This window comes from Notothenia rossii (genome assembly GCF_949606895.1).
Source record: "Notothenia rossii genome assembly, chromosome: 1".
Taxonomy (NCBI): Eukaryota; Metazoa; Chordata; class Actinopteri; order Perciformes; family Nototheniidae; genus Notothenia; species Notothenia rossii.
Window position 1 is genome coordinate 85,062,978 of NC_136912.1, and position 20,292 is coordinate 85,083,269.

Genomic DNA, 20,292 nt, shown 5'->3' on the forward strand with positions numbered 1-20,292 from the left:
AAGGCTAGTAAAGACAATTTGTAGACTGTTTATTTTTTGTTTTCTGGATGACTAACAACCTTGCAGCGCACACAAATAAATGCAACTGTTTGTGCTTTTGTGATTTGAGACTGAAAGTGATTGTTGTGCAGTATTACTTTAATTGATTTAATTAAACAAATAGAACACTAGACAAATGTATATAATGTTATGCATTCTTTACTGTATCTAGGAAGTGGAACGAATTAAGAACTTTTGTTTTCATTGATAGCTTTATGCCTATAAAACATGATTATTTACAGACTGCGATGATACAACTTTAGGAACTTTTTTTCGTAGGTGTGAGCTTTGTCGATGCTTTTATTTTGGAGGTTTTTCCCGGAAGTGTATCAGTTTGACTTCAGGCCGATGTAACTCAGTGTAGCAGCTATAACGACTAACTACTACAGTTTCTTTCTAATATTTTCTGTTTAATGGCACTACAACTGAAAGACAAAGATGCTTACCAAAGAATGAACTATCTTTACCAGGTAGGAAATACATAATAAAGTAAAAGTTAATGGCTGTCGTGAAGCCAATGACAGTAGCCTCCTCACGTGGCTAACATGTTAGCTTATTTGCTAAGCAAGCGTGTAATGATTTTCTTCCACCGGTTTTATCTCTATACAGGCTGCACATTGTGTTTTATCACAAAACCCCGAAAATGTCGAGCTGGCTCGTTTCTACTGCTTCACACAGAAGACAATTGCAAGGCGTTTAGTTCTCAGACAGTAAGTGTTGCTCAATATTATCTAGTGTCAATCTCTTGCCTAGATTGATTTTATTTTGAAAGGTAATGACAGCAAGGCGCTGCCACTTCAGAGCATAGATTTGCAATGTATGTAGAAATCCTCAAGATACAACTACCACAAAATCTCACCAACAATAGTTTCACAAATGTGTCAGCTTTATAATAATGCCCTCTCTTTATTTGGCCTATATTAATCATGTCCATTAGTGTTCTCTTCAGAGAAACACTAGTAGGCCTGGAATACTTTCAAAGTAATTGTCCCTCTAAATCATATTTATTATTCCAAAATTGATCCCAGAAAGGCAGAAACCCAATCTGACAAATGTTTAAGATTTTATGTTTTATTGCAGAGACCCATCAGTGAAGAGAACATTATGCAAGAAGTGCTGCTCACTGCTAATCCCTGGAGTCACTGCTACAACAAGACAAAGAAGTGAGTCTGTTCATTATTTATAGTGAAAGTCCATGTTTACCATGTTAACTTACATTGCTTACCAATGGTTATCAAATTGAAGATTTTTTTCCAAACAGTGAATGTATTAGTTAAAAATGTGTATGTGTTTGAAAATGTATGAACCCATTATAGACATGAACCTTTTGTTGATTTTGTGTCATTAGGAAAAAACAGCAAAACCCGGTTTACTGTTTTGCATTGCCTCAGCTGTGGGCAGAGCAAGACTTTACTGAATGATCCCAATCACTGTTTATGGGTGGACCGTCCTGAGGCTCTAATGGAGCAACAAAAGCAGCCAGGTGATGAGCCTCAACTCGACATTTTACATCAGCCTAACAGAAAATGGTTTCCATTGACATACTGTGTTTACCAAACTCACGGTATTCACTTAACTACAAAACAGTTATTTTCTAATATGTTTCAACTCCCATTGAGGAAATAATGATTTAATCATGTTAACAATTGGTACTGACCATTATTTATTCTTTCTCACTCACAGATCAAGGCCCTTCCAATAAAAAACAGACGAAAGGCAAAAAACCTGATGGGCCTGTATCTTCTAAACCCAGCGCTGCCAAGAGCGATGCAAAGAGCACTGCCAGCACGTGACAGCGTCTTAAGATACGAAAGACCTGATATTACTTGTCTTTAAAAAAAAGATGTGTCCCCAGACTTCTAGTTATTTTAAGGATTTAGTTCCTTTTGGCCTCTGAGATCATTTTCTGCAGTGTTTTTGTCACCGAACGATTTTTGAAGCTACCAATAGATGGCCACCATGTTGGATACACTTTAAGAAGGAAGTGTGTATTTTTTGTTTCAAATGTAAAACCTCATATGTGGTAATAATTGTATTAAAAACTGCAAACAAGAATGGAAGAAATGAATTTATTGGTCATTATTATATTCTATACATAATATTTTACATTTTCTGTACAGTAAAATATCTTGTCCATTAACCATTTGTTTTCAGAAAATGTCCTTAAAGGTTGATTGAAGGGAAAAAATAAAGGGTAGTTTCTTTCACTGTTTCTTCTTTTCTGCTTTGTCCCCCTTTGGTACTCGTGTCTTCTGACGTGTCTTCTGAGAATATAGTAGGTTCTTGGAAAAGATCCTTGGAATATGACCCATGTACAAGAACAGAGCCAGAATCATGCCTGGAAAACAGATAGTGTGTGAACAGCATGTTTACTTTAAAAGAGCTCCACATGTTTTTCATTTTAATCTAATATACCTGTGAGGGAGCCCAGCCAATAGACCAATGCATAGTCAGTGAAGGTAAATCCAGGACAGTGGAAGGTGAGGCCATAGGACAAGGAGGGACTCATGTAGGCTGAGGTGTAGCCTCGGGCTACAAATAAGAACAGACAAATAAAGTTAATGTTATTTATTAAACTAACTAAAGCATAATGCCTGCAGGAAAGTGGAAGCCAAAACATAACTCTTATAAACTACCACTGGAAGCAAAGAAACAGCTGCTTGAATCATGACTATATCAAGATGAAGTACAATTCAAGTCTTAAACTAGAGTAGTGAATAAGCTGTATGTAAGTGTAACAATCCTAACCATTGTATAGCTATGTTAGCCAAATGTATAAAGATGCATCACGAACAATATAATTATTGACTAGAGGAGACATTTTAGTCAGGCTATAATTAAAAGTAATTAACTTGTCTAACAAACAAAATGATCAGAAACCATGTCATCTTGGCCTGCACCCATAAAGTGTGTGACTGCTATATTCATTTTTCATTGCGTTCCTATATTTCAATGATATTTTTTTTCACTGGGTTTTAAATTAAAAATGTTTGTTTTGCATTCAAGTCATTTTCCTCAATCAACATTCACAAGCATAAAGGTACTTTGCATGAGTGGAGTTTTACGACTTTTTTCGGATCGATGAAGGGCCACGTTCACCTAGAACTTACCTGTATGGGACAGGAAAGTGAGGAGGACTGCGATCAGCGGCACCCGGATCAGGGCTGATCTGCGTCGCAGGTTTAGAAGGACGAGATGAAAGATGAGCGTGCAGACACACTCAGTGAAAAAACCTTGAACCAAGGAGACCAGCAGAGATGAGCTACACTCTCTAGCCATCAGGTTTTTGATCATGTGCATGTCTGTCAGCTCCAGACTCCAGTAGTAAAGAGCTACAAGAAGCGCCAGGTGGGCCCCAAGAAACTGGGCTGCAACAGCAAGGAGAGTGGGTAGGGTGGTGGCCTCCCGCTGCAGGAACTTCAGCACAACCAGGGTGGGATTCCCTGACGCACTTCCACAGATAATACCATGGGTTAACAACACCACGAACCGAACGGTTAACGTCACATCAGGACCCAAGCCTCCAGCCCACTCACCCACATCTACAATGGTCTGCACCTCCAACAAACATGCCACCAGCATGAAAGAGGAAGCAAACTCCAACATGAAGATTAACCTTGGCCATTTTTTAAGAAGTGTTCGGACTAAGGCTGCAAAAATGGCAGCAGACACAAAGTATCCGAGAGATGCATTCAGTCCAGACATGGCTCAGGTCATCTGTCCCCTGCTGATTCTGTTCCAAAAGGAATGAATGGAGCTTTGACACCACAGCTCTGCAGTGTGTTTGGCAACGTGGCACATGGAGGGACATGCTTCTTATCAGAGAAACGTCAGGTTTTAATCCCACAACCACCTGCCAAAATACACATGGACCTCGACACAAGGTCAGGTCAAGATGTTGGCCTTCAATTGCAGGTCATTTATAATTAGATCACACGTTTGGGTAACTGCTTCCTTCATATCTCTACACAGGATAACATGTGCTCCTACTCTAAAAGTTCTTTATTTTATGGGACTAGATGGCTGGATACTTATTCAATTTAAATTACAGCATATCCCTAGTGGATTCAAAGGTTTAGAAATGTTGAAGGATACAAGCTTTTTTTGTAGCCCAGTTGTCCACTGCGCACAAATACATTTTATAAGCAGTCTTCATAAAAAAAGAGTGGAACATTGCATGAGAAATTGTTGGTTTGGGTGGGGCGAAGGATTAAATGAGGTCAGAGTATCATGATTCGTTTAAAGAGCCGGAGGAATCTTCTTTAGAGTCATCTCTTTGTTTTTTCTGGATCTCCTTCATCTGGCGCTCTAAATCGATACATTTCTGACAGAAGCCATAATTGTTTTTTATACAATTGTTGTCTCCTTTTACTTGAGCATCTGCTTTTTGTTTATAGACTCAAGCTGAAAGGACATGTCCTACTCCCACGGCAGTCTCACAGTCTCCAGGTCTGGTTTGCTTGAGACAGAGCAGAGACAGTGTGAGTGGAACAGATAACAGATAACAGCTCAAGGACAAGATGAAAATAATGATCTTGTATAATGCGCTATGTTCCTGTACAATTACTCTGTTTTGAGCACTAAATTCTCACAGGATAGGAAAGAAAATAACAAATGTTCCCATATTCAAAATTAACTAACCAAAATAAATTACACTTTGTATGATAATGTATTCTCTGCTTTAAGATAACTTTAGCACAGCAAGTATGTTTCAGGATGAGATATCCCTGAAACCAGTATTGGGTATGTGTTTCATTAGAGGAGGAATGCAGGTTGACCCTGACTATGACATGTAAAATCTGATGTAATTGTACTATATCCACTGAAAAAAACATAGTGGACTCCTGGAAAGAGGACCTGTTCCCTATGGCAATATGAAGAGCTCCTTCTAAGATAACCGAATCAAGGAGACCCTTAGTTTAAAGTAATTACCAGAGATGGAAATAAAGTTATGAATGTTATAATCCAATTCTGCAAGGGCCTGCTATGACTTCCACAACCTGGACCTTTAACCAACTTCCCTCCAGTTCATCAAATATTCATTCACTTTTCAGAATGTTATGCCCCTAGTTTTTTTGTTCTTTTTTCTATATAATCAATGCATTTTTTTTTACAGTCTGGGATGGGTTTATGATTAGCAACAACTTTGCATTTCCACTTTTTTGCATTCATTTTCCCAATGGGGCTCAATCTGGGCAACTATAGTAACAGCAACAATTTTGAGCTCAGGACCCTAATAAAAGCCTGTTATAATCTAATGCATTACTTTATGTTGTAATAGCCATGGGATCAAACAATTTAGTTTGAATGAGTTTCAATTGAAACATTGTTTAGGCTCTAGCAGACCGTCAAAGAGCATCTTGGTCTTGGGTTCTCAGTTTATTATTATAGTAACTAAGGTTGAACTTCCAAAACTCGAAAAATAAACCAAAAATAATGCCAACATATATCGCCATATACATTAATACAGTCAAAGTGATCCAACATTTAAAAAAAAGCCAAAAATGTCCCTGATGATTATGATATTTGATTAAAATACAGTATAATCCAATGGGTGACGTCATGGACACAACGTCTACTTAAAGGTGGGGGTAGGTAAATTTCAGAAACCTGCTCGAGTGCACTCAAATTTGAAAGTCCACAGCCAAAAATAATCCGCCCCTTCCTTCAGACAGAGCACCTCCTCCGCGAGAGCAGGCTGCAGTAACGTTACATATCAGGCAAAGCTAAATACATCTAAGTTAGCAATACTACACAGTCAAAGCAACTCCGATATTGACTCTGGTTTGACTTCTCCTAGTTTTCACTTTCTTTTTGTTCTTAATTTGCTCCGAGGTCGCAAAAGAAAAAATGTAGTCTTACATTTGATAATCTGAATGTAAGGCCTTAAAAAGGTCTTAAATATAACCAAAAAAATAAGAAAGGTCTTAAATATGATTTAGAAGGTCTTAAAAATGATCGGATTTGAAAGGTACTTCTGTGTTGAGATCACGTCTCAATGTGTTTTGGGGGAAATGTCCGGGCTGCAAAGTAACCAGTACGGTAATAGCCTTTCAGTTCCCCCCAACAATTTGTATTGAATTAAATCAACATGGAACCAGAAATCACTAACTTTGTTTCCCCCGGCCCCTTATTGGAGAACACCCAGCTAGTACCCTAGCAACCAAACTTCAGCTTGCGGCAGTCAGAAACTCATGTATCTTCGAATCTACTTACAAATTAATATGGAGAAGTGTCAGTTCAACTGTATTTGGTTGGAAAACAGCTAATTTAGTGCTTGGTTGAAACCAGTGGAGGGGAACGTGTTTGAAGCCCGCCGCACCATTTGCAAAAGAAATAAGCGTTTGTTTTGCTAATGTAGCGTTAGCTAGTGGAGCGTTAGCTAGTGCAGCAGCTCCCGCAACAACACCGGGGGACCTCCGGGCGACGTTTGGGTCTACGTCAACCCTAAAAGCGAAGGTGCTGTAGACGCTAAATACCGTGGCTAAACACCAATCATACAACAGCAACGATGAAATAGTGTAGCCAATTTCATTTAAGGGGTAATTTCTCAAAATGTTCCCCGGGTGGTTTATTCACCATTACAATAGCCCCACCTAAAATAATTTCCACCAGCCGCCACTGCAGTAGACGATGTTGAACCAAACTCTGCCATGGAGAAAGTGGCCGCCTGTTGCACGCACAATGACGGCACGAGATACATTTGTGCGTGCACGAGATGGAAGGCTGACAGACAGGGCGGCAATCCAATCCGTTTAGGCGGGCCGGCTAAACGGATTGGTTGTAGTTTTTACAGTATTAAGGGTTCCACAGATGAAATGTTTTAATGGATTTTTTGTCAAAGCACTTGAGATATTCATTGCTATTGGAATGTTAAGAGCATTCCATGGAATATAACAAAAAGTGTATCTCGAGCCGGTTTCTGAAACTTACCTACCCCACCTTTAATTAATACAGTGTAAATTGAATGCTCTCTGATGTTCAGACTTGAGGAGGAAGTTGTGAAACCTCGGTGTGTGTGTGTGTGTGTGTGTGTGTGTGTGTGTGTGTGTGTGTGTGTGTGTGTGTGTGTGTGTGTGTGTGTGTGTGTGTGCGCGTGTATGTGCGTGTCAGAGAAAGAGAGAGAGAGAGAGAGGGAGGGAGGGAGAGAGAGCCAGTTGAAGAGATGGCAGAGGAAGAGGCGACTGTCAGAGAGGAATGAGAAGTCTTCGGGGATGGCGGACAAACCTCTGACGCTGTTTGTGAAGCTGTTTGCCGCTGGATTTTACGGCGTGAGCTCGTTTTTCATCGTCGTGGTGAACAAAAGTGTCCTCACCAACTACAGGTAACGGTAATTCGTAGCGACTTGAACAGTAACGGTTAACTTGCTAAGCTACCTTGTTAGCTAGCCTACCAACTTGTGTCGGCTGTACAGCGATGGAGCTTGTTGACTGACGGCAACTTTTGGCTAACGAGATTGTATACAAAACTACATAGGATATACATTTAAAGTAGCATTTTAGGAAGCTAACTCTAAATTATATATTTCAACGTGAGTGTGTTTAGTGTGTTAGCTACAGTATGCTCAGCCTGTAAGCTGTTCTCAACTCTGCTGTTCCAGGTTCCCTTCTTCAATATGTGTCGGAATAGGACAAGTAAGTTGAATATTTGTTCCCCTCTTTTGTCACGATTTCACAATTACACATCAACCCCTGAAAACAAAGTAATGTTCTGTTGAATGTGTGTGCAGATGTTTGCCACAGTGGTTGTGCTGTGGGTGGGCAAGGCTTCGAGGGTGATCACCTTCCCTGATTGTGATGAGAGCATACCTCGCAAGGTGAGACCATCTGTCCATTCATCGAGTATTAAGTTCACCATGTTCAGGACAGTTTTTCATTTATGTGTACCTCATTTGCAGACGTTTCCTCTACCTCTCCTTTATGTGGGAAATCAAATCACTGGTCTGTTTGGTACCAAAAGGCTGAAGTAAGTTTGCATCTCTAAACTAATTAGGTCTAAATTATGGTTTGAGGGAGTAACATTTACTGTCATGAGCTCATTCAGATCAGTTAATCATTGAAGCAATTGGGAAAACTCAGATCAACAATGACAGTACACGCAACAGTACAACAATGTTAGTGAATAAAAAGTTGTGTATATATGGGAGTTAAAAAAATAGAAATGGACAAGAAGAAATGCTAAGCATGAGTAAAAAACGTAAAAGTAAAATAGGTGCAGAATAACAATTACCTCCTGTCCAAATAAAGGATGTTAATAGCACTAGGGACACTTTTAAATATATCGCACTTTGACCTGGGAACCCTGTATCTTCTGCCTGAAGGGAGAAGATCAAATACCTCAGAGGTTGCTTTGGGCTCGCTAACATCAATCATGCCTCCCTGAAAGGGGTAGTTTGGATTTTGTTAATTAGGGTTATATAATGTACTTTCCTATAGTCAGTGTATTACCCCCAGTTTGGAAAAATAATGATACATTTGTACCAGCACAACAGCAAAGTGTATTTTAGCCGTCTAAAGAGAAAGAGAACCTTAAAATATCACTATCTGGTTAAGTGTAAACTATATTTAGAATATTTTCACTGCTTTATCTTGCCACCAGTCTACTTTTGACCAAAACAGTCATTTCACTGTTAAAACACCACAGGCAGCAATAGGCAAACTACTGTGTTATGCGGGGGTAAAATTACTGTTTTGGTCAGTGGCTATGAAGAGAGCATAGATGATGGCTTCAGTTACCTGTTGAAAGGACTGTCTGATGGCAAGGTAAAGTGGTTAAAGTAGTCTAAATATAGCATTCTTGTATTGGTAGGTCGTTTTTTTAAGTATGTTAACTACGCTGTCAGAAGCAGGACATTGCTTAACTTCTGTGCTGCTACCCCTACCTGTTTCTCAGAGCCTTGCTACTATAGGTAAAACACAGATTTTTGAGTACCTCATAAACCCCCACTTCAAACAATCAGAACTATCAATTTCACAATGTAACCGAGTCTACGTTGGCATTGATATTGCCATACCAGGTTTCTATTGAAACCTGGCTTAAAGAAACAAACCAAGCTAAAGCCATGTATGTCCTCTTCCACCAGTCTGCCGATGTTTACTGTCCTCAGAAGGTTCTCCATACTGTTCACAATGATGGCAGAGGGAATGCTGCTCAAGTAAGTGTGCATGTGACAGAAAGCCCACTTTTCTCTGATCATGTACTTGTCTTTTACTCGATGGGATACCAAGACTAGTCGTGTCTTTGATCTATATTTGTGGCTTTAATTTACAACTCACAGCAACCAGATAGAGTTTCATTGCTCTGCTGTCTTTAACCTTTGGCAGGAAGAAATTCTCCAGGCCAGTCCAGCTGACAGTATTTACAATGATCCTCGGGGCATTCATAGCCGCAAGGTAAGTCTCCCTACATCCAGGTGTCCCGGCTGTTAAAGCAAACCGAAATTACCTTCACTACAAAGGGTTGTCCTGCCCTGACATATGTCCTCACTTAAGTAATATTGTCTTTACAGTCATTACACACATGTTTATCTGTAATAAAAGGAACCCTGCTGAAACACAACATGCCCAAAGCTACATTTTTACTGACAACGCTCCATTTATCTCCTCAAAACTTTCTTTGGTTTTCTCTCACCTCTATAGTGCCGACTTGTCCTTTGACATGCAAGGCTACGTTTTCATTCTCATGAACGACGTGCTGACTGCAGCCAACGGTGCCTATGTCAAACAAAAATTAGATGCAAAGGTATGTGGCAGCTCCATCTGATGAATAGTAACCATTGTTGGGCTGAGGCTGTTTTTGGCCATGAGCTGATGTTGGTGAATGTAGAGAACCCAAACTGTCCTTCAGTGTCTGGCTTGAAGGTACTCGCTGTACCAGGAGTCAGTTATTTTCATTCCCCACTACATTGATTAGATTGTCACTGTTTATATGTTTTTGTAGAGAAAGTGTCCCTGTTTTTCTATTTGGTTTGCATGTCTTCTTGCATTACTTTGAACAGTCAGGCTAATTACAATTTGACTGTTGGGTCACAAATGTTCAGTAGCTTGTTTTAGTTAGCTTCTTATATCACATGAGCATACTGCTCAGTTCTCACATTTCAGCAGACGCTGAACTGGATCCAGATTTAGTCTGTGATGTCTATAGAGCACCATCTGCTAACACAGCACAAGGTGTGTGTGTGTGTGTGTGTGTGTGTGTGTGTGTGTGTGTGTGTGTGTGTGTGTGTGTGTGTGTGTGTGTGTGTGTGTGTGTGTGTGTGTGTGTGTGTGTGTGTGTGTGTGTGTGTGTGTGTGTGTGTGTGTGTGTGTGTGTGTGTGTGTGTGTGTGTGTGTGTGTGTGTGTGTGTGTGTGTGTGTGTGTGTGTGTGTGTGTGTGTGTGTCATGTGAAACCAAATCAGACTAAAACATAGAGGTTCCAGGTAGTCCAGTGTGCTGGTCATGCATGTCACATGTAAACTAGTTGGTGAGGAATGCTCTCAAATAATTGTGAATAACCCTCTCTGTTCTGGCTCTGCATGTTTTTCATGTTCCTGCTGCTCACTGCTCATCTGTTTCCATGCTCTTTCTCACAGGAGCTGGGGAAGTATGGATTGCTGTATTATAATGCATTATTTATGATCATTCCTACTATAATCTTGGCTCATTTGACTGGAGATATTCAGAAGGTATGCAGTTTGACTCTATATTTCTTCTCTATCTGCTCTATTTTTTATTATCTCTACTTGAAATCCAGAATCACAGAAGATTTATTCATAAGATTTGTGAAATGTAAGTGTTTGAACTTAAACTACCAAGTTGAGTCTTTGCAGTTTATATAGTTGTAACTGATGAGGTTTAATGCTGAACTATACTAAGTGCACATACGTAGTCCTGGGCGTGTGCTGTAAGTATGTGCTGCTGTTAGTTGGTCAGTGTTGGCAGAGACCTTCTGGTTTGCCCAGCAGCCAGAAAGGCACAAAGCTGCCATTATGCACCTAGAGTTATTACAGCAGCGCCTCCAGCCTCCTTTGACTGGAAAACCTCATGAGATGCAGACTACTACCTTTTAAGGCCATTGGAAAACTCAGTGTTGAATCTTTAAGAACGTAATAAGTGATGCCATCAACTTCCTAAAATGTGATTAACAACTGCGCAGCGCTTAGTAAATCTTTATTTACTAAACACCAGACAGACCTATAAGGAAGGACTTTTCGTACTGAATATTTTAGGCTAAGATCATTTTTGTATCGGGTCAGAATCAGAATACCTTTATTCGTCCCACAGAGGGGAAATGAACATTTGTTACAGCAGAAAAGAGCCAAAGACAGCTTAATGTTTAACAAGAAGTATGCATAAAAAACAAAATATTAAAGATAAACAATTACACAATTTACAAAATACACAGCCTTTAACAGTTCTGAAGATGTAGCATCCATATTGCACAGATATTCACGGAATATATATATATGTATACATAGTTGCCTACCTTTTTTGATATGTTTTATCTGTATATGTGTATTTTGACCTGTTGAGTTCTGCTGTTTCTTATGCTGTGCTTCTCTTTCAGGCGGTGGAATATGATGGTTGGTCAGACATGTTCTTCCTCGCCCTGTTCATCATGTCTTGCATCATGGGGTAAGAACACTGGACAAAGCTTCTCTGTGTGATGTGCATGCTTGCGCAAGGGTTGTGTTTTTTGTGCCAGAATTTGAACATCTGGATTATACTAGATATCTGTGGCATCACTATTATATCAGTGACAGCTAGACCCTAGGCCAATGCTCCACTTTCTTCTGAAGCTCACAATGACTCTTTGTTTACCGTTTCGCTTTAACACATTGTGAAATCTGACTTTATGCTTGAGCAAGTGTTGAGTGATGAGTAACATGACACCATTGTTGTTTTTCAGGTTCGTTCTGATGTATTCCACTGTGCTGTGTACACAATACAACTCTGCATTAACAACTACCATCGTGGGGTGCATTAAGGTAAACAGCAGACACGTGTGATGTCATGGTGAGATGCACGGTAAAAAAAACAATTAGCCTTAATAATATGTTCCTCATTTTACAGAATGTCCTGGTGACATACATCGGGATGGTGTTCAGCGGAGACTACATCTTCTCTTGGACAAACTTCATTGGTTTGAATATCAGGTATATAATGATCAAATGAATGATGAAATGTTTACCTGTTTTTATACAAGGATGGATTTTTTTCAAATACACCCAGGCACTTTTTCTAGTGTTCTCGTACTTCACTCGTCTACACCAACTACTTAGCTACATACTCAAATATCTCTACTTTTGGGTGGATTGCCATTACATTTGTCATTAGGAACGTTCTGTGAGCTAGTTGGGGAGGGTCCACTAGTATTGAGTCAGACTTGGTCTCCTTAAACTGGGAACGCCTAAATAATATTCTCCCACAGATATCACTTATACTAAAGTGCCAATCAGCTGCAGAAATGTATTAGTGCAAGACGGATCTTGTTGGGAAGTATGATCCGTTTTATGAATGAAGATGTGCTGCAACATGTTCATGCTGATTGAAACAAATAACCGTTCTTTCAAATCTCACATTGCCTTACACTCAGATAAAAAGGTTTAGTAGCCTCTCTCTCCCCTCACTATATGATGTTATCCAGCCTTTCAGAAGAATAAACCATTATTGTCCACATGGTGTTCTTGTACAAGTGTTAGTGTTCTCACTCGTGGTTGCTGTGTGTGTTGCAGTATTGCGGGCAGCCTGGTGTACTCCTACATCACTCTCACAGAGGAGCAGTCGAACAAAGCAAGTGAAAACACCAAGCTGGACATCAAGGGCAAGGTGGTCGTATGACAAAGACACTGGATCTTATAGTATTTTCTGCTGATCAACGAAATAAAAGCTCTATTTTTTAGTATGACTTTTATTTATGGAGTATTTTAGCAGGAAAGTCTTGGAACGGTGTCGGGTTAACTTCTTTCTGTCTCTGTATGGAAATGGAGCCTCGCCATCACCGTGACTGTCAGTTGGTTTTTAAACGGTGTTTTCTTTTTAAATATTTGTATTTTGATACTGTACATGTGAGCATTGAGAATAAGGGAAACATATTTATTATATTAGAACATTTCCTCACACTTAACAAACTTAGCGTTAAACGTTGGGATGTTTCCTGAATGCAGGAACAGCTGGAACTATCAGTTACTTAAAGCATGGTTGTGTACTGATTGAATCATGGGACTTTTAAATGATGGTTATTTTAAAGGCACAATCCTTATTTTCTATTGCCTTCTCTGTTTTGCTGTTTACAAGGAATGTAACTTTAGATGCCTTCTAAGCACAGTGAGATGCACTGACACTGTCATTATCTATTGTTTCAGTATTTAGTACATTCCTTTTAGCACATACACTGTTCTAAGCTTGTTACAGACAAACGGTAATGACAGTGATCTAACCTCCTCCTTCAAACAACCAAAGTGGATTAGCAGTGGGCTGTTGGTTCCCATTAAGGATTGTGGCTTTAAATAAATGTTGCCGTCTCCTTTTGGGAGATATTTTATAATTATCGTTTACATTTTTCTCCCTCAGTATTACCGAATGTTAGTTGTGGACTCTCCATGGCTGTAACTGGTTCTCTATATGCAGAATTAACAAACAATTGTTAAGAGTTTGTTATTTGTACAAGGGGATCCATATGTTTTGTTTTTTCTTGACACAATGTTATCGCACTTTGAACTGAGGTAGCACCTGCAAAGGGGTGAAACTGAGTTGCCTCACCTCCTGTTACATCCATTATTGAGATTGAGATTATTGTATTCTTCCGAAATGTACATTTCAGGTTTAAAAGTATTACAAGAGATAAGTGTTTTTCTAAACCTTTTAATAGTCAGGTACGAGCGTCTTATCTTTTTTTTTTAAACATTTTTTATCTACACCATTTTGTATTTATTACTTTTTTTTTAGACTAATATTCATTTTGTAAGTGGAGTGGCTTGTGAATTGGTGATGCTGTTATCATCTCAAACACGGTAACCATGGATTTGTAGATGAAACACAATGATGTATTTTTACATTAAAAAAACTCTGACTTGACATTTCTGTTCATGTTTTGATTTCAAAGGTAGAATTCAACTGTTGCTAACTTTAAGCTCTCCAATGCTCTAATGTCCAATGTAAGTCCTGTTAAAATGACTGATTCTTGAAATATTTCGTAATTATTTTCAAACTGTCAAATGTCGCACAACACAGGATAATTCAAAACAGTTCAGTTACTGAGCCTCTGTGCTTGAGCTTATAATGATCAACAGTAGAGCGACAGTTCCCCCTTCTGTTAAAGCTGGCAAATCATGACATCACATAGATCTGCAGGATAAAATGTGCTTCAAGAGTCCCTCTCTTCTCAAAGTTGTACACCAGGGCTACATTCAAGCTCTTATAAAGGTTTTACAAATGTACCCTACACTTATTTATAGAAACAGTGAGTGGAAGAACATTTTAATTTATGTTTGTAATGCCACTTTCTCCTGCCTTGCTTTTTTCCACCACTAGGAGTCACTAAAATCAAATGTTAAATCCTACACATGATTCAGTTTTCTGGCCCATTTTATATAAACCAACTTCCAATATTCAACATATGAACAGATGATGTATGTGAATTCAAGGCTGTTACACTGACCCTCTCCATACACGCATACTATACGGCTTTACATTTAATAAAATGTTCTTCAAATATATGCAAAACATTCTTTAGGATTTAAAGCTTAAAAAAATGTAATCTTAATAACTGGCTTTTTTTATGTAGCATACTGAAAAACTGAGCTACAGCTACATAGAAGAATCGGTGTTAATTTTGTCAGTTTTGCCCGAGGCAATATTTCAAATTAATAAACATTAAAATGGGTAAAGCAACAAACATAAGACATATTTAAAAAAAAAAAAAATTTGAAACCATTTCAAGGCATTTATGAAACAAACCTAATATCATACATTAAATACAGCTCATGGTGTCTGCCCTCACTGGTCTTTAAGTTACTTATACCGTGTTTCCACTGTGCCGTACTGCTTTACTCGACTTACATTCATTACACAACATAACCCATTACCACAAATACATGAAGAAACTGGCATAAGTGTCCAAAGATTAAAAGAAAAATAACTTCGAAAATTAAAAAATATATAGTTTGTGTGTTTTGCAAAAAACTGTCAATTGATTTGCATTCAAATGTTATATTAATTGAAACTGGGTGAGATAACGGGAAACAATGAAAAAGGATGTGTACAGTTAAAAATCAGTAAATATTTCATTGTTTACGCATAAAACACTAGAAAAACTGGACAAATCGATAGAAGAACCTAAGCAGGTACAACAAGGAGAGTTCATCATACATTGAGAGCTTTGTTTACATCATTAGACCACAGATCTATGCACAAAACAAGCATTATAGAAAGATATTCAAGCTTTGACAAAAAAAAAATGGTGACACCTGGGAAGTGTACAGCAAAAAACACTTATGTGCCAGTACTACTTAAAAAAAAAAGAAAAAAGGATTTGGCTTCAATTCTTACCATGGCTGCATCATTTCCCCCAAAGCTGTGAGAACATATTCAGACTCACGCTATGTGGAGTGGTTCGAGAACAAAGCTAAACACACTTGAGGAATTAAAGATAAATACCCGACGGCTTTGTAAATCTTTAAAATTCCTTCACCAGTATATATAAAAGATATGATCAGTGGAGGCTGGGTTTATTAGTTAGAAGGGCTGAGTGCAGACATTTCATTCAGGTCATTTCTAAAGAGCCCTGGAAGGACCTCTTCCTAAACTACACACAAAAAGTAACGCTAAGTGGTATTGTAGAGGAAAGCAAAAGAAGTTCAGAAAATAATTACCACTACGTTTCTCTGGGATCTCCATATTATTATTATTATTATCCCTACAGGTATTTGGTTGAAATAGACCCACATCATCTCAGCAAGTCTCAACAACACTAGACTAACCTGTGGGGCAACCCAAAAAAACGTATGGCACACACATATGCATAATTTACAAAGCAATACACTGAAACATTTGATAAACACCAACAAATCCAAATTCCAATAAACAAATAAATAACCCTTATGGTGCAAGTGTGTTTGTGTTGGTCTAAAGCAGTAATACCAAATAATAAAAAGGTTTGAACCCTTCTCTTTCTAGCAGCAAGCAGCTAGGAGAGCTAAAGATAGGTAACATTTCACTTTATGGCAGCTCTTCAGGTGAGCCAGACAAACCTGCGATACTACACCGTTACATTTTCAAACCGCACCCAAACAGGAGGAGCAGGACCGAGCCGCATGACATAAATGTGCCTCTCTTTTAAATAAGATAAAAAAGATGCAACATATTTGGCTATTTATTTTCTCAAAAGGTGTCTGGTACTGCATTACAAGGTCTTTTTAAACACGTCCCTCATGTTCCAGGTTCCTGAAAGGTACCACATTTATATTGGTGAAGGGAAATATCAAGGCAGTAGCCAAACTAGGTGAAAGGTGAGGCATTACTCATGGCAACTGATTTGTCTTCCTACAACCTTTAGCAAAGACATGCAGCTTTAGTGACCCTGATTTGATTGGCAGCTGCACCATTATATGAATCCCCAAGGCACATGAAGCTTACCTTACTTTGTATCTCATAACTTAAAGGCAGAGAGAGAAAGATATAAGTATTAAATGTATAACTTATTGCTTCAATACAAAAAATAGAAGGGCTTAAATTTATAGTGGTGAAATGGGAGTAACTATTATTCAGAGATGTAACAGTCCAGCTGCTCTCTGTCAGTTTAAAGTTTGCTGAGGTTCTCAGCCATGTAACAGAGACTGTAGAAGTTGCAGCCGATGCAGCAGAGGTTACAGAGGGAGGACAGCAGTCTGTACAGCCACAGGCGACTGCTCAGGTGTCTGTATTTCAAATCTGTCTCACACAGCTTGGCGTAAGCTTCGCGGTTCGATGACAAGCCGATGTCCTGTCCCAATCCGCACGCCTGCTCGATCAGGTGCATATCTGCCATGATCTCTGATGTCATTTGTCCAAACCACTGAGCGTTGACAGCTGAAACTGTCACCGACACAAATAAAATGAAGATCTGGTGGGGACAGAAGAGTCAGAGATTAAAAAGATATTCAGAAATTGGTTTTATGTGATTTTATGTTTTGGAACAAGCAACACACCTGGAATGCTTCTCTTTCGTCCAGCAGGTCGCTGGGATGATACACAGCGTAGATAGTGAGGTTAAAGAAGGCACAAGCTGAACCCAAGTGGAGGTAGAACGGTACAAGGCGACTCTGGATAAACCCATACGTGTGTCTATTCAGGTGGTTGTCCATCACAAAGCCTGAGCAGAGAAAAGGTCATTAGCACTGCTGGGAATATCTTATTTCCACATATAACACAAACACAAGGTTTAGTTTATTAAAAAACTATGACTTAAAGGTCCAATGTCATGCTTTTCCGGTTATGAAGGTTGTTATGCATGTGAACGGTCTGCAGAGTCAAAACCCTCAAAGTACACCTTGTAGCGAGTAAAACTCTAACACAGAAAATACCTCCCCAAAACGTCTCGTTGGAGATACGTCACTGTCCATTGATTCTTCCGGTTAACTCATGATGTCATGCGTTACCCGGAACCAAATGGACCAATCCGTGGAACCGTTACGTTAAGCCCCCGCTGATTGGTCTAAATTGACCAATCCACGGACTTCCTCACACACACTCAGTGCATGCAGCTCTGCTGATCTCTCCTCCCTGGCTGCAGGCTGATAACAGATAGTTGGGATCGCGGCAAAATTCTCTCTGCAGACCCATTCTCTCAGCGCTTATCAACCTTTTTCTTACTCAATATCAAGCCACACTTATTGTTTTTACTTCGGCTGTGACTTTGTGTGTGCTCAGGATGAGTTTGGCTGCGTTTCGCTGTGTATCGCTAAACAAGGAAACCACACCTCCACGGAGCTCAGCGCGATTCACAACGTCCCGACCAATCAGAGCACACTGTGCTCACAGGGAGGGTGGGGGCTGGAGCTACTGGAGCTAAAACGAGCCGTTAAAGGCAGAGAGTGAAATTCAGTGAATACACGTAGTTTACAGAGATGCTGTATGAGAAACCAATGTGATTTTGGAAAATTGCACACTATAAATCTATTCTAGTAGACCTCAACAATGGAATTATGATCAGTGGAAATGGCCATGACATGGGACCTTTAAGTGGACCTTTGGTCATTGGGGACCAAGCTCAAACTAAAGTAAGTCAGGGCCGAGGCATAAAAAGCCACCATGAAAAAATTGTTTGCTCAGATACAACTGTGGTCCTGCTTCAAATTGGCATAAAAAAGCATGCTAGGTGTTCCAAGTGGATAGATCTAAATTTGAGTAAATGCATCCCGAGATGTAGTCATTCAAATGATCGGGCCAAACTGGAGGAACCCATAAGTCATTATTGTGTGGTTCATATAGCATGACATCCCTTGCCTTTATCTCCAACTGTATTTTGAATCATGTGTGTGTCTGTGTGCGTTATACCAACTTGAAATGAAGGTGACCCATATCTGCATCCCCCAGTAGGAGGAGAGCAGCACCAGCTGCAACAGCTTGACGGTGAGCGTGGGCTCCGTGTCAGTGGACATGCTTCCTCTTCAGTCTCTCTGGTCTCCGGTCTGGACTCCACGGTAATCTCCAAGAAAAACACCAGCGTCCAGCAAGGCAAGTGATGCTCGATACTTAACTCCAGTCAGAGCCTCTGCAAACATAATCATAAGGATAATAAGGACACATGCTTTCTTCTCCATTCAGTGATATGGAATAGTCGGTTGAAATTAGCAGCAGCACAATTCAACAAAATCTGTTGTTTTTTATATTTGCAATGTTATCCTTATCTGTGTAAACTGCCAACAAAGAATATCGTTTTTTATTACGTGTGCTTGTATGTATCTATTGGTTGCAATCTTTTCTTTTGTCTTTTTCTCTTTCCCATCCTTCAAAATATCTTTCTCTTTTTCTATTGGATAGAGATATAGCCTACCCTGGAGAGTGCCCTGATCAAGCGTCTTTGGGGGTTTATTGCACATCTTCTTTATATTTTCTGTTGTTAAACATATATTTATTCGTAAAGTAAATAATAAAGAAACATGAAGTAAGCTGAGCAAACTGGGTAAAAGTGAAAGTGGGTTGTTAAACCCAGTCACTTGCTGATATGCAGACTGAAAGTTTGTGTACTCATCCACGCCTTTAGATAAGAAATGCACACATATTGCTACTGGCTCAGCAACAACTTCCCTAATAAAAAACTGACAGTTTAGTGTTGTATTTCTTTCATTGCTGCGTTAAGTGCCCCGTACACGTACACGGTGTACCCTAAATAAAGCGGGTTATTGTCTCGACTGTACGCATTGTGTGGACTTATATCAAACCAGTAGGGAACCGAAACTGCATGTGTTCACATCGCATTAAAACAAACTTCTAACAGAAAGGAAGTTAACTAAAAGTTGGCAGGCTATAAACATACGACAGTGTAACCGACAGCTGCTTCCCGTGTTACTAACAAACGAAGCAAATCTCTCAAAGTCACCTTTGCGAAACAAATAGTCTCGAAAGTAACACCAACTATTGATATTTGCTAAGCATGCTGTAAAACCACTGAATAGTTGGCAATAATGTAACTACACTCACTAGTGTGTTAGCAGCTAATGTAAGCAACTCAGTCTCCTGAAGTTAACTCCGCGAGTTAGCTACAAACTGTTAGTGTAACATTAGCTGCAGACACCAGTCCTTATAATCTTTAAGCAGTTACTTCAGACTATCACTTTATTGCATTAACTCTTAAGTACAGCCTACCTGTTTCCAATATTTCCGTACAGCTTGTTTAAGATGTTCTTCCGATCTGACAGTAGATTTACCTGCTGAAGGAAGCTAAGCTAAATTCAGTGGGGAGGGGCCATTGGTCTGTTAGAATATCTACACACTATTTCCCTGTCACCCCTCCTTGAGGAATTTAAAGTGTGTGAGAGGTCCTTCCTGCAGGCACCTTCACACCTTATTTAACAATATTGCATTTTTCTTATATTAAAGGAAACCATTAAAACTCATCTCCACTTATCAACCAGTGTGTGTAATGTGATAAAAAGTAATTTCAGATTAACAAAGTATATTCTTCTTCTTCATCGATATAACACCTTTAAACAAGCATGCAGCCCAAGGTAATTCACATAACTATATTTAAAATAGCTAAATTAATAACTATATTCGTATGTAATTGGAAAAAGG

The 20,292-nt window shown here is 39.3% G+C and overlaps 4 protein-coding genes across 4 annotated transcripts; 2 read left to right on the forward strand and 2 right to left on the reverse strand.

Moving 5' to 3' along the window:
- The first annotated feature begins 332 nt into the window (after positions 1–332).
- rpp21 (ribonuclease P subunit p21) lies at positions 333–2,094 on the forward strand. The gene is made up of 5 exons (XM_079643555.1): positions 333–509; positions 649–749; positions 1,120–1,202; positions 1,388–1,522; positions 1,723–2,094. Exons 1-5 carry the CDS (start codon positions 453–455, stop codon positions 1,830–1,832), a joined length of 486 nt encoding a protein of 161 aa, XP_079499681.1. The 5' UTR covers positions 333–452; the 3' UTR covers positions 1,833–2,094.
- Positions 2,093–3,896, reverse strand: aqp12 (aquaporin 12). The gene is made up of 3 exons (XM_079643543.1): positions 3,150–3,896; positions 2,455–2,571; positions 2,093–2,377 (listed from the first exon to the last, which is right to left on the reverse strand). The coding sequence occupies exons 1-3, from the start codon at positions 3,742–3,744 to the stop codon at positions 2,244–2,246; spliced, it is 846 nt and encodes a 281-aa protein (XP_079499669.1). The 5' UTR covers positions 3,745–3,896; the 3' UTR covers positions 2,093–2,243.
- Positions 3,897–7,164: 3,268 nt separating this feature from the next.
- LOC307029821 (nucleotide sugar transporter SLC35D2-like) lies at positions 7,165–14,094 on the forward strand. The gene is made up of 12 exons (XM_079665905.1): positions 7,165–7,363; positions 7,640–7,673; positions 7,769–7,855; positions 7,937–8,004; positions 9,122–9,193; positions 9,363–9,431; positions 9,678–9,780; positions 10,611–10,703; positions 11,585–11,652; positions 11,927–12,005; positions 12,091–12,173; positions 12,753–14,094. Exons 1-12 carry the CDS (start codon positions 7,254–7,256, stop codon positions 12,856–12,858), a joined length of 972 nt encoding a protein of 323 aa, XP_079522031.1. The 5' UTR covers positions 7,165–7,253; the 3' UTR covers positions 12,859–14,094.
- Positions 14,095–15,283: 1,189 nt separating this feature from the next.
- On the reverse strand, positions 15,284–20,020 carry LOC307029830 (transmembrane protein 205). The gene is made up of 4 exons (XM_079665917.1): positions 19,864–20,020; positions 18,557–18,769; positions 17,205–17,368; positions 15,284–17,119 (listed from the first exon to the last, which is right to left on the reverse strand). The coding sequence occupies exons 2-4, from the start codon at positions 18,654–18,656 to the stop codon at positions 16,817–16,819; spliced, it is 567 nt and encodes a 188-aa protein (XP_079522043.1). The 5' UTR covers positions 18,657–18,769; positions 19,864–20,020; the 3' UTR covers positions 15,284–16,816.
- Between the last annotated feature and the right edge of the window lie 272 nt (positions 20,021–20,292).

Excerpts from the sequence above, each read along its gene's own strand:
- LOC307029821 (XM_079665905.1), top strand. The coding sequence starts at position 7,254 with ATGGCGGACAAACCTCTGACGCTGTTTGTGAAGCTGTTTGCCGCTGGA. Across the intron at positions 7,856-7,936 it reads ATGAGAGCATACCTCGCAAG|ACGTTTCCTCTACCTCTCCT; the intron begins GTGAGACCATCT and ends CCTCATTTGCAG. Across the intron at positions 11,653-11,926 it reads ATCATGTCTTGCATCATGGG|GTTCGTTCTGATGTATTCCA; the intron begins GTAAGAACACTG and ends GTTGTTTTTCAG.
- LOC307029830 (XM_079665917.1), bottom strand. The coding sequence starts at position 18,656 with ATGTCCACTGACACGGAGCCCACGCTCACCGTCAAGCTGTTGCAGCTG. Across the intron at positions 17,369-18,556 it reads ATGGGTCACCTTCATTTCAA|GCTTTGTGATGGACAACCAC; the intron begins GTTGGTATAACG and ends TTCTCTGCTCAG. Across the intron at positions 17,120-17,204 it reads ACGAAAGAGAAGCATTCCAG|ATCTTCATTTTATTTGTGTC; the intron begins GTGTGTTGCTTG and ends TGTCCCCACCAG.
- aqp12 (XM_079643543.1), bottom strand. The coding sequence starts at position 3,744 with ATGTCTGGACTGAATGCATCTCTCGGATACTTTGTGTCTGCTGCCATT. Across the intron at positions 2,572-3,149 it reads CACTTTCCTGTCCCATACAG|CCCGAGGCTACACCTCAGCC; the intron begins GTAAGTTCTAGG and ends TCTTATTTGTAG. Across the intron at positions 2,378-2,454 it reads TTGGCTGGGCTCCCTCACAG|GCATGATTCTGGCTCTGTTC; the intron begins GTATATTAGATT and ends TCTGTTTTCCAG.
- rpp21 (XM_079643555.1), top strand. The coding sequence starts at position 453 with ATGGCACTACAACTGAAAGACAAAGATGCTTACCAAAGAATGAACTAT. Across the intron at positions 510-648 it reads GAATGAACTATCTTTACCAG|GCTGCACATTGTGTTTTATC; the intron begins GTAGGAAATACA and ends ATCTCTATACAG. Across the intron at positions 1,203-1,387 it reads TGCTACAACAAGACAAAGAA|GAAAAAACAGCAAAACCCGG; the intron begins GTGAGTCTGTTC and ends TTGTGTCATTAG.